This window comes from Leucoraja erinacea, chromosome 7 (genome assembly GCF_028641065.1).
Source record: "Leucoraja erinacea ecotype New England chromosome 7, Leri_hhj_1, whole genome shotgun sequence".
Classification (NCBI taxonomy): Eukaryota; Metazoa; Chordata; class Chondrichthyes; order Rajiformes; family Rajidae; genus Leucoraja; species Leucoraja erinaceus.
In genome coordinates this window covers 43,150,816-43,167,102 of record NC_073383.1, presented here as the reverse complement: position 1 = coordinate 43,167,102, position 16,287 = coordinate 43,150,816, and the positions used below count along the sequence as shown (strand labels likewise).

General features: G+C 44.3%; 1 protein-coding gene across 22 annotated transcripts in view; it reads left to right on the top strand.

Annotated features, from left to right (window-relative positions):
• The window catches only part of LOC129698928 (poly(rC)-binding protein 3-like), a 215,186-nt gene extending 205,475 nt beyond the window's left edge, over positions 1 to 9,711 (top strand). For all 22 annotated transcript variants that reach the window (XM_055638404.1, XM_055638399.1, XM_055638395.1 and 19 more), the window contains one exon: positions 9,253 to 9,711. In XM_055638404.1, coding sequence (XP_055494379.1) covers positions 9,253 to 9,289 — 37 coding nt within the window. In that variant the 3' untranslated portion in view covers positions 9,290 to 9,711. The remainder of the gene's footprint in view (positions 1 to 9,252) is intronic.
• Positions 9,712 to 16,287: the final 6,576 nt, after the last annotated feature.

Below are 16,287 nucleotides of genomic sequence, written 5' to 3'. Positions count from 1 at the left end.
AAAGGTATCTGGCAAGTGATTTTACATGAGCTTGGACATTTGATGTTATTAAATACATAGAGTGCAGATTTACAGTCCTGTGCCATTGTACATTTGTCCGGACCACTGGTAACAACAGGTTAATGCAAATTACCACTCACGAACATAAGTATCTTTAACTTTACATTGGTCGGCATGGACAAGTCAAGCCGAGGGGCTTGTTTCCATGCTGTATGACACTGACTCTTGAGGATAATGTAGATTACCAAGAGTATGGCCATGCAGCTCACCTTAACAGTTAGAAAATTTGCCTTCACATTAGATTAATGGAACCTTGAGCTGTAACTTGGGCGTTTCCCATCCAATAACAGTTGCATAAACAAAATAATTGGTTCATCGTAGATCGGAAGCTGATACCATACACCTACAAATGCCACACAGTGAAGCATCTTAGACCTGGCACCAAAGAGCCAGAGATATTCAACACAATTTTCCAATATGGCAAAATTTACAGAGACTATTGGAAATACTCAGCTGCTGTATGTGGAGAGAGAAACAGAGTTAATGTTTCAGGTCACTATTGCCCAAATAGCAGCTATCCTGTCTGTTGTTATTTATTCTCCACGATTTATCTTTCATTATTTTGATTCCTTTTCTCTCCAAGAACAAGTATTTCCTTGTCCCTGTGGTCTTATTGACTATCTGTTTTACCAATGTGGTTATTAAAAAACATCCTTCTTTTTCAGTTTGCTTTGATGTCTGATTTGAAATACTCTTTCATTTTTTTCACTTTTGTAGTGGCTGGTTATTCTGTTTACATTGTGTTTTGAGACTGAACATTGTTCCTAATTTCTGTCCTGAATACACTACTTAATCTGTTATCTTTTCCATTCTTAAATGGACATGGCCCTTCTCTCAAAAGTAAACATGGACCTGAGTCCACCATAGAATCCAGGTCACGACCTGAACTCTATCCTTTGCGGCAACCACACACTGTTTTAAAAGGCTTATCATTCTTATTCAGATTGCTCATGAAAAGGGCCTTTTGTAAAAGTTAATAGAAGAGCTGCTTCTTCCTAGAGGATCCCTATTCCAGTGCAAGCAAGTGTATTTTGCTAATGTTTGGTTGATTCTTGCGGGGTATTTAGCAAGCTGAAAATAAACCCCTTAATGATTGCGCCAAGCTGGCTTCCAAAACCAGTCAAACATCTCTACTAGCTAAACGCAGAAAATGCTGGAGCAATTCAGCGGGTCAGGCAGCATCTCCGGAGAACATAGATAGGTATTGTTTCAGGTTAGGACACTTCTTCAAACTGATTATAGGGAGGGGGGGGGGGGGAGTGAGCGAGAGGGAGGAGAGAGTTGGAAAAGAGATAGTGGTGGAACAAAGCCTAGTGAGTGATAGGTGGATACAGGTGAAGGTGGGGGGCAGTTGATTGGCAAAGATTTGACCAAAGATGAAAAGACAAGGACATGATAGAGAATGTGAAGTGTAAAGTCAGAGGAAGGGATATAAGTGGAATAGGATCGGGGGGGGGGGGGCAAGGGAAAGGGAGAATTGGGTGCACATCAGATGGAGCATAGGGAAGAGGGGGTGGATTGGGGAAGGGGATGTGCTTGTTGGTTAGTTACTTAAAATTGGAGGATTCAATGTTTGTACTGTTCATTTGTAAGCACTCCAAGCGGAATATGAAGTGCTGTTCCTCCGTTAAAGCAGCAGGCCTTGGCCTAAGATTAGATTCGGCAACCTCAGTTCACCAAGGCCTGCTGGATCTCCTGGTTGCTACTCATTTGAACTCCTCTTCCAATTCCCATATTAACTTTACTGTCCTGGGCCGTTCCATTGCCAGAATTAGCCCACACCCAAACTGGAGCAACAGCGCCTCGTATTCTGCTTGTGTAGAATATTATGAACATGGAACTCTCCAATTTCAACTAACCCACGTACACAAACTCCACTCGCCCAACCCATCCATTTATATTCATTTCACGCCTCTTCTATCCTCGTGTCATTGTCTCGCACTTTCTGTCCTTTTATCTCTGGCCTTTGTCCAACCATCTGTTAATTAACCCCCCCCCCCACCTATATCCACCTATCACTTGCCACCCTTTGTCCCGACCCCCTCTCTTCCAGCTTTCTCCCCCTACTGCAATCAGTCTGAAGAAGAGTCCCGACCCAAATGTAATCTATCCATGTTATCCAGAGATGCTGCATGATCCACTGAGTTACTCCTGTACTTGGTGTCTTTTTTTAATAGACCAGCATCTGCAGTTCCTTGTGTCTTCATATCCTTCCTTCTCTCCAGGGATGCTGCCTGTCCCGCTGAGTTACTTCAGCATTTTGTGTCTACCAACTAAATGCTTGTACAGAAACCCATAAATCTTAATCGCATGAGATCCAAGGAGAGATAGCTGAATGGATAGAAAATTGGCTTCATGGAAGGAAGCAGAGGGTGATGGTGGAAGGTTGCTTCTCGGACTCGAGGCCTGTGATTAGTGGTGTGCATTGGGGTTTGGTGCTGGGCCCGTTAATGTTTGTCATCTACATCAATGATTTGGATGAGAACATACATGGCAAGATTAGCAAGTTTGCTGATGATACAAAAGCAGGTGGTTTTGCAGATAATAAAGATGGTGTGAAAAATTGCAGCAGAATCTTGATCGATTGGCCAAGTGGGCTGAGGAATGGTTGATGGAATTTAATACAGAGAAATATGAGGTGTTGCTTTTTGGGAAGTCTAACATGGGCAGGACCTACACAGTGAATGGTAGGGCTCAGGGGAGTGTTGTAGACCAGAGGGATCTAGGAGTACAAGTGCATGGTTCCATGAAGGTCGAGTCGCAGGTAGATAAGGTGGTCAAAAAGGCTTTTGGCACTTTGGCCTTCATCAGTCGGAGTATTGAGTATAGAAGTTGGGCGGTCATTTTGCAATTGTATAAGACGTTGGTGAGACCACATTTAGAATATTGTGTTCAGTTCTGGGCACCATGTTATAGGAAAGATATTGACAAGCTTGAAAGGGTTCAGAAACGTTTTAAGAGGATGTTGTCAGGATTAGAGGGTCTGAGCTATAGGGGGAGGTTGAGTAGGCTGGGTCTCTATTCCCTAGAGCGCAGGAGGATGGGTGATCTTATAGAGGTTTATAAAATCATGAGAGGAATAGATTGGGTAGTTGAGGCTGGGGCTATCCCAACATTTAAGAAACAGACAGATACATGGATAGGACAGGTTTGGAGGGATATGGACCAAGCGCAAGCAGGTGGGAGTAGTTTAGCTGGGACATGTTGGCCGGTGTGGGCAAGTTGGGCTGAAGGGCATGTTTCCACTGTATCGCTCTGTGACTCTCTGACTATAATGTGTGCATTGATCTTCAGACAAATTATAGTGTTCTTGATCTTTCACGAAATCCATTCAGCTGTCCATAATGTACTTTCCTACCAGTAACTTAAACTGTTATGAATAACAATCAACTGTCCAGATGATCAAAGGAACTGCAGTTTTGTGAAAAATGCCCATTTTGGTTCAGTTTGCTTCATACCAAAGTGGTCATTTGCAGTTGTATATTACTTATTTCATGCTTGGATCTTTTCAGACACAACCAATACATTTTGTACTTTCACCAGAATCTCTTCCATCTAAATTAAGGAAAAGATCTCTGCATTGTATCTGCAAATTATAAATATCTTTCTGCAGACTTTTTAAAGATATGACACTTTTTTCACTGCCTTTGATCATGGTTTTGTTGCTTTTTGTATCTTGGGTAGGCAGTGCAAATATTGTCAGCCTAATCACAGGCGAGCAATCAGATGAGACTAGGTGAAAATTTTCCCCCTGCCGAATGGCACTTTGGACCAGTCATTTATATAAAACCTTTCTCAATGAGAAACCTGAAGATAAAGCTGATAGCATCATATATAACCAATGCAAATTACTTTGTCACAATAATTGTATCATGAAAGTAAATCTTCAGACTTGGAAATTGCAAAAAAAAACAAACTGCGGGAATTACTAACATGTTGGGCAGCATCTGTTGCGAGAAAAGATGGGCTTGTGTCTGGCTGATAAATCCTTCTCAAAATAGAGAATAGGCACAGTTTTTAAGGAATGCAGAAGGAGAGCAGTGTGAGAACTGAAGGAGATTGCTAGTTTATTTGTGCTTGAATTATACAGCTAATCTTTTTGAACAACCTCCTGTCAGATAGCTGCTTCTGAATAATCACAGATTTTGAGCGATTGATGATTTGATTGAGCTGAATGCACAGAAAATATAGGACAGAAGCAAACCATTTGACTTGTCCATTCCAGTGTCCCACCTCAACAATCTTCCATCCTGCTCTTTTCTCGCTTTTAGTTCTTCTCCTCTCCTCCCCACCACCACTACTATCTTTGGTATGAACCAGCATAGCATCTGCAACTTTTTATTGCATCTACAATATATCTTGATATCCCATCCCATTTCTTTTAAATATTATCCTTTCCAATCTTCATATCCCATCATTGATTTTACAATAGTCATTTTAACTATATCTAGTTCTCTTCATTCCTCCTCTTTTGCATTGCTGTAAATATAATTTAATTATTTTAATAAATGATCTTCATTATACTTTTAACATTATTCTGTATTTTTTACACTGTATTACCATACTTTGTTTAATCTTCTGCCCTTCTGCAAATATTGGCTTGTTTTCTTTGCTTTCAAGCCTGCTTTCTCTGCATTTTTAAACCCTTTATTCTTTAACTTTTCCCAATTCCGCAGAAAGGTAATAGACCTAAAATATCAACTCCGTTTCTCTTTCCACAGATGTTGCCTAATCTGCTGAGTATTTTCAGCATTTTATTTCTGGATTTTTGGCATCTGTAATCTTTTGCTTTGCTTTTCCCAGATCATTTGTATTTTATTTCTTTATTCTTGTATACTCTTCTTACTTAAACAAGTAGGCCCTTTCCCCCATAAACAACTTTAAATCTTAGCCACCTTTGTTTTACCCTTTCTGCGGGATACTGATTCCACTAAATTCAAGTGTAATCTGTCCTGTTAATAAGCGAGTTCGGTATTCCAATAAAGGAATCATGGGATTTGTCAAAGAAAGAATTCGAGAGAAAAGAAACAAACCCAGCGCTGTATAAACTGTGTATAAATTGTTAACTATTCTACCAATGAATTAATCTAGAATTCTATTAACTCAATAGCATTGATTCCTGTTCTGCTGTTCACACACTACTTGCACAGCCCCAGTTTTAGTTCAGTTCATTAATCTGCAATTATAATATATTCAAAAAGTTAAAGAATTTATTTTCATTTAATCCTTAATGTGTTTGCTACAGGAATAAGAAAATATTACTTGTGTTTGAAACATTTTCTTATCATTATTCATAATTTATGTGTAAAAATATATTTAATCTGAGGCAGGCAGCAACTGTATCAGTGTGATGTGGGCTGATGCTTTACCCACAGGCGATGTGAACACACCGTTAAGGCAGGGGTCGACAACCTACGGTCCACGAAACCCGAAATCATCTGGCCTGCAGGCATATTTTTTTAATGACCAGAATGTTGTTCTTGCCTTCAGTGGGACCTTGCCCAGAGTTGTCACAGTGTTCAGGCAAGGCAAGGCAGCTCTCCAGGACGATTTTGACTAGGATGGTTTTACATTGTGAAGTTCACAGTGCCTGAGTTATTAATCAGAGTGAACACCCACTCCTATGGACACATCTCACTGTGGAGTCTATTACAGACGGATTCCACCACCTGTTGGTCAATAATTGGATTGATCTCCTAAACCAGTGGCCGTGGATCTACCGGCAAGTGTTCTTTCCAAACTGAACACATTGTGGAATGAATTCATTAATAGAGCCATTCTGCTGCCAGTTTCAAAGTTGTCCCTGCTTTCCCTCTGGAACCCTCCTCATCCCCATCAGATGCCGAGTTCCCAGAGCCCTGGTTAAATGCGGCCGGTCACGGTTAAGTCTGTAAAACCAGCCCCATGAGAGACTGCAGGCAGGATTAACGAAAGAAAGGACCATTCCATCTATTGTAGCGGGTGGCTGGTCGTGAGGAGTGTGAGAGAGAGAGAGAGAGAGCGAGTGGAGGAGTGTGGAGCGAGATTTAATTTCCAGCGCATGCAAATGATGGACCGTAAGGGTTGATACTGCAAAAGCTGTAGCAAGAGCGAGAGTCTGTTTCAACAGTTTGTTTATTTTCAGCTGTTAAAAAATAAAACACAAAGTGGTCTGAATGATCACCGCACTTACTGCCGATATCCTACATACTGCCATTGATAAGTTACATTACTATACTGCAAGGAGTGAACAAATCCAAATATATCACAGAAAACTGTAAACGTTTGTTTGCCAAAGTTCTTAGCAGGCACACCAATCACTGCAATGAGCGTATAACTGATATACCAGTGTCTCAAACTAACTGCTATGTTCAGTAGACATATTATTGCTTTAAGCAAGATAGCAGTTAGTTTGAGACAATGGTATAACAATTATACACTCAGAAGCATAAAGCAATAAAACACCGAAGCATAAAGCCATAAAACCAACAAAATCATCGTAGTTTTGTACAAATGAACCATAAATACACCTAGTTAATAGTTTTGAAAGCAGTATTTTCTTACCTCGCAAAAGAAGCAAAACTGGAAAATACGATGAAACGCAGGTCTGTATACACGCGGCAGCTAAACTGGTGGGAATATTTATCGCGAATGACCTATGACCTGGGCATGCGCAGTTGAAATACCGAACTCGCTTATTAAGTCTGCAGAAGGGTCATTAACCAAAATGTCACCTATCCACATCCTTCAGTAATGCTACATACCTGCTAAGTTCAACACTTTTTTGGAAACTACCATCTACAGTTCTTTGTGTCTATTGCTAATAAAGCTATTTTTCTCACATCTCTAGGCCACATTGTCTTGAAATGGAAACCCATGCATGTAATTCAAACAATAATCCCAAGGACCGTTGCCCTTAACTCTGTCTCCTTATCCCATGTACTGTCACAGCAGGACCTTCTGCCCTTATCGGCTGAGTTGGTTCCAGCATTTGTCACCTTAATTGACGCACCTCTGACTCTCTATAAGAAGTATATGTGGACTGGTAAGGAAACTTGTCATGGTGGCTGACCATATATGTTACTGCTGCTCGCTAAGCATTTTGAGCAAACATTTTAGCTGGCAGATTCTAAGCTATGTCTGCTAGCAGTGTGCCTTGATAGTTTTCTACAAAATTCCACATTCTATTTTCCAAATTCCATCGACCATCCTAGAAGATCCATCAACAAACATTTTTCGTGATATCTGTGGTTTCATTAGCAGTTTGTCTATTCGCTATTCCCTGTATCACATAGTTGTTTGCCCTGGAGCCTCCTCAATTTTGTTTTGGCAAAATGGTCCTTAGGGGTCATTTGCTGTTCCACGCATGACACTCTTGTGTAATTATGATTGTCTGCAAGGAAAGTATGATAACAGTATGATTACATCAAAATAATCTTTTCAAAGGAACACTAAAACTCAACATTTTGCACAAGATTTTTGAAGTGATGATTTTAAGTTTCTGGAAAATAAAACATTCTTGTTAGCAAAAACAACTTTTAGGATTGTTCCAATGTCTTAAAATACCAATTTCAAATTCCCAATTTAACCCTGATCACCAATTTCTCCAATGCCAATTTATTTCTGAATTAGGACATCTCGTATCCGGAATAAAGACATTCACATTTCTAACACCTTAACTGGATTCCAAGTGGCCAGTGTGGAATCTGGGTCTCCCTCTAATCAAGTTCAAAGGAAAGAAACAATTAAAAAAAATATATGGATCTTTTAAAACATAGAAACATAGAAAATAGGTGCAGGAGTAGTGCAGTGGTGGTGCAGTGCCCTTCGAGCCTGCACCACCATTCAATATGATCATGACTGATCATCCAACAGTATCCTGTACCTGCCTTCTCTCCATACCCCCTGATCCCTTTAGCCACAAGGCCACATCTAACTCCCTCTTAAATATAGCCAATGAACTGGCCTCAACTACCTTCAGTGGCAGAGAGTTCCAGAGATTCACCACTGTGTGAAAAATGTTTTTCTCATCTCGGTCCTAAAGGATTTCACCTTTATCCTTAAACTGACCCCTTGTCCTGGACTTCCCCAACATCGGGAACAATCTTCCTGCATCTAGCCTGTCCAACCCCTTAAGGTGAAAAGAAAGAGAGAAAAAAGAGGTACCGCAAATTTATAGAGGAGCGTACTTTTTGATTTGTTTGCTCTTTTTCAAGCCCTTAACTCCCACGTAAATCACAAGGTACCTGTACTCCTGTTCCCAGTCTGAACACTTGTCTATTTTTGTACAGTTTATAGATCCTATTCAAGGAGGTTGGGAGGTGACCATGGTAAGGGTCTGTCGGTTCTGGTGCAGGAGGCGTATGGATGCTCTTTCAAATCCTTAGTGATCGTCATCCCCGATAAGTTCCCGCCCAATTCCTCTGAGCCAATTTGCAGGAAGTATGCTGAACACCCCTCAAGGCTGATGTGCAGAGTTGGCCCACACCCCTGGATAATTTACTTTGTCTTTAACCACTTTTACTTCCTCTATAATCTCTGTTCTCTTCAGCACATCTGTGATTCAGGCATGGTGTGACCACAGAAATTGACAACTCTAGTGTGCCCATCCAGGGATGCTGCTACCTGTATAGCGCATCAATTGACGTGTCGAACAATAGACTCTGAACCAAGGTTTAGCATTGGTTACTTTAGCAGGGACATGGTGGATGATGACGGGGAGGGGAGGCAGGGGCGGTTAGGAGCTATTAGGGCAATTCACTCCAGAGCTATTATACAGCAAACAATTAGACACGGGTTTCCTGAGTTCACTTTGCAACAGTATGTGCAAGATGTATTCCGAAGGTTACATGAGTGGATATTTTCTAAACAAAAGGCAAAGTGAGTTGTCCGAAAGATATGGGATCTATCAATATTCCTGAATTAGTCCATAGCTTTACTATAAAGGCAGATAAATGTTTGGAAATAAAATGCTGTGGCTTGAATTCTTTTCAACATAGGTAGTGGAGTCATTTATCATCGAAGTAGGCAATGTAGTTTGCCTACTTCGATGATAAATTACCAAGGAATTGCATTTATATGTAAAAGTAAGAAAAACTGATGAGGTTAAATGCTGCTGATGGAGAATGGGAACAAAGTTGCGAAGAGTATAAGCCTGACATATGTCAATTTATTTTCTGTTTGCTTAGAACTTTTATTGTATCTCTCTTCTAGGTTAACATCTGAAGTTTCCGGAATGGGCCCTCTTTAATTGTTTACGCAGCTTCCTCTGCTAACCATGTCATGTTGCCCACCTGCGAAAACCACAAGCAACCTGCTTCCACTCTGTTTGTAAAATTTGTATATTACAGTTCTGCCTCATAGAAAATAGTTAGAACGTTAAATTTTAAGGAATTATTCTGGAGTTCTTTTCCAAATTAAGTCCTCCTAACTAAACTCAACTTCCCCATTGCTTCATGTTTTAACGTATGTTTTTTGTTTCAACATTAACTTAAATTAACAATTGCTTGCAAAAATGTATTTGCAGACTCTTCTGTATACCTTTTAGTTTAGTAATTACTGGTAACGATTGCAACCTTTTTATGAAAAAAAAACGTGATGTAATCAAATTATTTAATTCTATCTGGAGGTAATAAAGGAAGGTACATGACCAGATATGTGATGAAATTCAAATGTTGTCTAACTTGTCTTCCATCAGCTGCTGCTGAAAAATATATGCTTTTGAGTGACAAACACCTGCTTTGGTATTACTGAATATCCTTGAAGGTATTTTGGAGAAGCATGATAATTTATGTTCCAGGACAGGGTCAGAGTGACAACTAACTATTTATATACAGTAAAACTCTGCTAAACTGCAGATTGTTAAGAAGTCGCAATGGCTTGGTCTCTGGCTCACCAGAGCTCCCTTTCCCACACCCTTTAAAATCACTGGGTTCTGTTTTCAGCAATGCTTTTAAATTCACTGGGACTGTGTTTCTCTGTAGTAACATTCAGTGCACTGGACAAATTATTAATTTACTGTGTAACATATTAAAAAAGTGAATTTAAAGTATTGGGTATTAATAGGAACTATATACAAACTATTAAGAAAATCTGTTAAATCGATACCAGCAAAGCCTCTGTTTTAAAGTAGCAGTCCATCTTGAGGCACATCACATCAACAAAATTTGAAACTGTGTGCATTCAGGCAAATAGCCAGAACCAAAAAAGTCTCAAAAATCAACGGACCAGAATTAGAGAAATCTTTTTGTTTAGGGCTGCAGGCGGTCACATAAGGTAAGCCAAGACCACAAAAGGATAGGATAATTACCAGTTTTAAAATTAAGTGGGATCCATTCATGGTCTGCATTGACAGGTGAACAGGATTATTGGAATTGTGAGGTAGACACAAAATGCTCAGCAGGACAGGCAGCATTTCTAGAGAGAGAGAATGGGTGAGGTTTTGGGTCGAGACCTTTCTTCATATGACATGGGCAGCAGAGGTTTAGATAACCTCAAGGTTAAGAATAAAACCAGTTCTATGATTGTCAAGTCTAACAAAACAGGGGATGGGGGCTTCAGTGGTATATGATCGAAGGCAGAGTCGCAGTTAGGAAATGTGGAAGCAAATCTCAGTGCCACCCTGGCCAGGCAAGATAATAAATAGGATATCCAGCAACTAAGAAACAAGATTTTTTTTTTTAATTTCAAAATAGACTTTATTCAAGTAATAAATATATACAATACATGAACCGTGCAAAAAATTCATCTGACATTTTCGGAGGCTATACAAGCATTCGATACTGTATACAATACTCAAATTTCACAAATTTCTCCCCCACCCTTGCCACTCATGTGGCCAACTGACATCGAATCCCTTCCCTTATTTTCAGGGGCGCCTCCACCACACCCTGCGCCCCATGTTCAGCAGCAGAAGGACCTTAGACTGTGGTTTAGACCTTAGCCTTAGCGTTGGCTGCACCAAGCTTCAGTGCATCCCTCAACACGTACGTCTGCAGTGGGCCAGTCGGCAACATTCCCCGACGGACATCAACAAAGCTCGGACAGACCAAAGAGCATCTTTCACCGAGTTGATGAACTTCCATGAGCACTAGATATTAGTCTCTGAATGCGTCCCTGGGAACAGTCCATAAATCAGAGTCCTCTGTGACGGAGCTGTTCTGAATAAATCTTGACACTGACCCTCTCAAACCTCGCCAGACTTTCTTTGCAAAAGAAAACCACACTCTGCAAAGAGGTGGGCAACAGCCTGTTCGTCGTAGCAGCCGTCCCGAAGGCAGCGTGCGCTGGTAGTGACGTTCCGACGGCGCAGGAAGGATCTGACTAGGAGGGCTCCCCTCACCGCCAGTCTCGGTGCTTGTTGGTGAGTTCTGGCGATGAGGCATTTCACCAGACAAGCTCTCATTCCACCAGCCTCTGAGGCAGAGAATTCCACAGACTCGCAACTCTCTGTGTGAAAATGTGTTTCCTCATCAGATTCAGATTCAGATTCAATTTTAATTGTCATTGTCAGTGTACAGTACAGAGACAACGAAATGCATTTAGCATCTCCCTTGAAGGTGCATCTCATCTCCGTTCTAAATGGCTTACACCTTATTCTTAAACTGTGGCCCCTGGTTCTGGACTCCACCAACATCGGGAACATGTTTCCTGCCTCTAGCGTGTCCAAACCCTTTATAATCTCATATGTTTCAATAAAATGCCCTCTCATCCTTCTAAATTCCAGAGTACACAAGCCCAGCCGCTCCATTTTCTCAGCATTTGACAGTCCCGTTATCCCGGGAATTAACCTTGTGAACCTACGCTGCACTCCCTCAACAGCAAGAATGTCCTTCCTCAAATTTGGAGACCAAAACTGCACACAATATTTCAGGTGTGGTCTCACTAGGGCCCTGTACAACTGCAGGAGGACCTCTTTGTTCCTATACTCAACTCCTCTTGTTTTGAAGGCCAACATGCCATTCGCTTTCTTCACTGCCTGCTGTACCTGCATCCTTACTTTCATTGACTGATGTCTCTCTGAGGATCCTTCAATCCTTCTACTCTGATGCTGTAGAAAGTATCCTGTCCAGTAACATTTCAATCTGGTTTGGCAACAGCTCTGCCCAGGAGAGGAAGGCTCTGCAGAGAGTAGTGCGTTCGGCTGAACGCACCATGGGAACTACACTCTTCCCCCCCCCCCCCTCTGCAGGACCTATACACCAGGAGGTGCAGATCCAGAGCCAGCAAGATCATGAAGGACCCCCACCACTCCTGCAATGGACTGTTCCGACTGGTAACTGCGCACTTCATCCGAGCATATTATCGCACGAGTCATGCAAGCCGTCTTAAATGACCACCTAAACTGTCATTTGCCTAGGTTTCCCGGCTGGCAACAGCGAAAAAAAGTTAAGTGAGAGCCCTGATATTGCGTTGGGGAATGGATTGCGTTGGGGGACCAGGCCTCCAGTGTGACAGGGATCCAACAGGTCCCACTTACTCTACTATCTCTATAATACAAAAACTCTTTGTCTTCTTTGTGTGTGTGTGTGTGTGGTGAATTCCTATTTTCTTCCAAACGCTAGGCCACAGCCTTCCCATTGTCACACATTCTACTCACATTTTGTCCCGTTGAGGCGATAAACACCTTCCCGTCGCATCCCCACCAATATTTCTGATTTTTAATCATTTAAAGTTTTAAAAACAGCCCAAAAACTCACCATTTTCGGAAACAAAAACCTGTGACGTCACAATGCAATCGCAAAGCAGGACTGGACACCGGGAGGGAGGGGGCCTCGAGCGCTCGCGTCGCGACGGCTGCTGATGCCCGATGGCGAGTGTGGTGCCACGGGCGCTGGCTGGAGCCGAGCCTGGTGCTCGAACTGGAGTGTGGGCCGAACCCGGGGCTTGGGATGGGGTCGTGACTGGGGCTGAGAAAGAAGCCGCCACTGGAACCAAGGACGAGCCTGGGTCTGGTGTTAGGGACTCGCCCAGAGATGAAGTCAGGGTCTGGACTGCTGCCCAGGCGGCGGCTAAGTGGACAGTTGGAGTCTATAGCCAGGGATGGGCCGAGTACGAGAACCAGGCCGAGTTCCAGGCCCTCCTCTATGACCTGGGTAGTTCCTGGAGCAGGGAATGGGAGGGAAGGGAGGAAGATGATGGAAATGAGGAGCAGGGAAATGGGGTGGGGAGTGGGGTGGTAGAGAGAGATGGGTGGGATGTGGAGGAGGGAGATGGGGAGTGGTGGAGGAGGGAGATGCCCCCTCCCTATCTACCCTCACTCCCACCCCCTCCCTCTCTACCCTCCTACTCGCTATCCCCCCTCCTCCCCCCCAATCTACCCCTCCCACTCCCTCTATCTCTCTCTCTACCCCCCTCCCTCTCTGCCCCTCTCCCTCTCTATTCCCCTCCCTCTTCCTCTCTACCCCCCCCCCCCCCCCCCTCCATCTCTACCAACCTCCCCCTCCTTCTCTACCCCACCTCCCTCTCTACCACCCATCCCTCTCTACCGCCCCTTCCTCTCTACTGCCCCCCTCTCTCTACCCCCCTCCCTCTCTGGGGATTGAAGAGGAGGGTGTGCTGGGGGGTGAGGAGAAATGAGCGGCGCCTGCGCAGTTGGGGGTTAGGTGTGACTGGTGCAATATTGCATTGGGGGAACGGGTGAATGGTGCAAGCTTGCAGACCCAACCTGCACTTGGTCTAGTACATAACTAAAACTCTCATCTTGTTATTTTCTGCTTTGCGTTATTTTTACATTTGTGCAAAAACGGTACATGATAGCGCTACGATTTTTCGCCAGCCTACTCACCATTCTCCTGTGCTACAAGTGCAACAAGTTTTGTTCCGATCGGTGGCATATTTTAAAATTTATTAAGGTCTAAAAATCTTAAAGGCTGTGCATGCGCAGATTGGTCTCCTCTCCTGTCAGTCGCTGCCAGGACGGCAACGCCCCTTCCTGCACCATCGCCGTTCTGATTGGCCGCGCCTGCTGTCAGTCACTGTCGGCACCCATCTCTGCCCGTCGTTGCCTGGCACGGTTTCTGGTCGGCGCGGTCAACCTCTGGTCAAGGAAACCTCTGGTCAGAAGAGCGGCAACCTCGAGATCCTGGGGAGGTAAGGAGGGAGTGGGCGAATCGAGGGAGAGGAGGGGGTAGGGAGGGAGAGGGGGAAAGTGGGGTAGGTGAGGAGGGAGAGTGTGGAAGGAGGAGGGTAGAGGGAGAGGGAGGAGAAAGTGGAGGAGATGAGGAGGGATAGTAGTGGAAGAGGTGAGGAGGGATAGTGGGGGAGTAGGAGGGTTAGAGGGAGAGAAACGGGGTAGGGAGGGGAGAGTAGTGAGGGAGGGAGGGAGGGAGTGACAGGGTAGGGGAAAGGAGAGGTGAGGAAGGGATTGGGGGGTAGGAGGAGAGGGGAAAAGAAGGAGGGGGAGGGAGAGTGGGGAGGAGGGGGAATAGAAGGAGAGGTGGGGAGGTAGGGGAGTGGGGAATAGAGCGAGAGGAGGGCAATGGGGGAGGTGATAAGGGAGACTGGGGATTGAGGAAGAGGAGGTGGTAGGGAGGGGAAAGTGGGGGAGGTAAGGAGGAAGTGTGGGGGAGGAGGGGAATAGAGGGAAAGGACGATGGTAGGGAGGGGAGAGGAGTTATGGAGGGAGTGACTGAAGGTAGGGGATAGGTGAGGGAGGGATTGGTGGAGGGGAGGGGAGGAGAGGAGAACGAAGAGGGAGGGGGGAGGAGGGGGAATAGAGGGAGAGAGTGGAGAGGAGGGGGAATAGAGGGAGAAGAGGGGGTAGGGGAGGTTGGGAGTGGGAACTAGAGGGAGAGGAGGGCAGTGGGGAGGTGAGGATGGATAGTGGGGGGATAGGGGGAGGTGAGGTGGAGAATAGAGGAATATGAGGGGGGTAGGGAGGGAAGAGTTATGTAGGGAAGAAGGGAGTGACTGAAGGTCGGGGAAAGGAGAGGGAGGGAGACATGAGGGATTGGGGAGGGGGGGTGAAGAAGGGAAAGAATAGGGAGGGTGAAGAGGAGGGGGAGGGAGTGCTGGGGGATGAGGGGAAATGAGCCGCGTCTGCGCAGTTGAGGGCTATGGGTGAGTGGTGGAACATTGCGTTGGGGGACCAGGCCTCCCGTGTGACTTCGTCTAGTATTTAATAAAACTGACGGTGCCTTGGGAGAACTTAGTGGATGAGCCTTATGAAAGGAAAAAGCCTACATATGTAGAGATAGAAACAAAGAAAATAGGTGCAGGAGGAGGCCATTCAGCCTTTCGAGCCAGCACCGCCATTCATTGTGATCATAGCTGATCATCCCCTATCAATAACCCGTGCCTGCCTTCTCCCCATTACCCTTGATTCCACTAGCCCCTAGAGCTCTATCTAACTCTCTCTTAAATCCATCCAGTGACTTGACCTCCACTGCCCTCTGTGGCAGGGAATTCCATAAATTCACAACTCTCTGGGTGAAATGTTTTTTTCTCACCTCAGTCTTAAATGACCTCCCCTTTATTCTAAGACTGTGGCCCCTGGCTCAGGACTCGTCCAACATTGGGAACATTTTTCCTGCATCTAGCTTGTCCAGTCTTTTTATAATTTTATATGTTTCTTTAAGACACACCTTCTCCCCCTCATCCTTCTAAACTCCAGTGAATACAAGCCTAGACTTTTCAATCTTTCCTCATATGACAGTCCCGCCATCCCAGGGATCAATCTCGTGAACCTACGCTGCACTGCCTCAATCACAAGGATGTCCTTCCTCAAATTAGGAGACCAAAACTGCACACAATACTCCAGATATGGTCTCACCAGAGCCCTATACAACTGCAGAAGAACACTTTACTCCTATACTGAAATCCTCTTTTTATGAAGGCCGACATTCCATTAGCTTTCTTCACTGCCTGCTGTACCTGTAAGCCAACTCTCAGTGATCGGTGTACAAGGACGCCCAGGTCTTGCTGCACCTCCCCCTCACCTAACCTAACCCCATTGAGATAATAATCTGGCCCCTTTTTTTTGCCGAAAAGTGGATAACCGCACATTTGTCTATATTATACTGCATCTGCCACGCATCTGCCCACTCACTCAACATGTCCAGGTCACACTGCAACCTCCTAACATCCTCTTCACAGTTCACACTGCCACCCAGCTTTGTGTCATCTGCAAACGTGTTGCTCCTAATTCCCTCTTCCAAATCATTAATATATATGGTAAACAGTTGCGGCCCCAATACCGAGCCTTGCGGCACTCCACTCGCCACTGCCTGCCATTCTGAAAAGGACCCG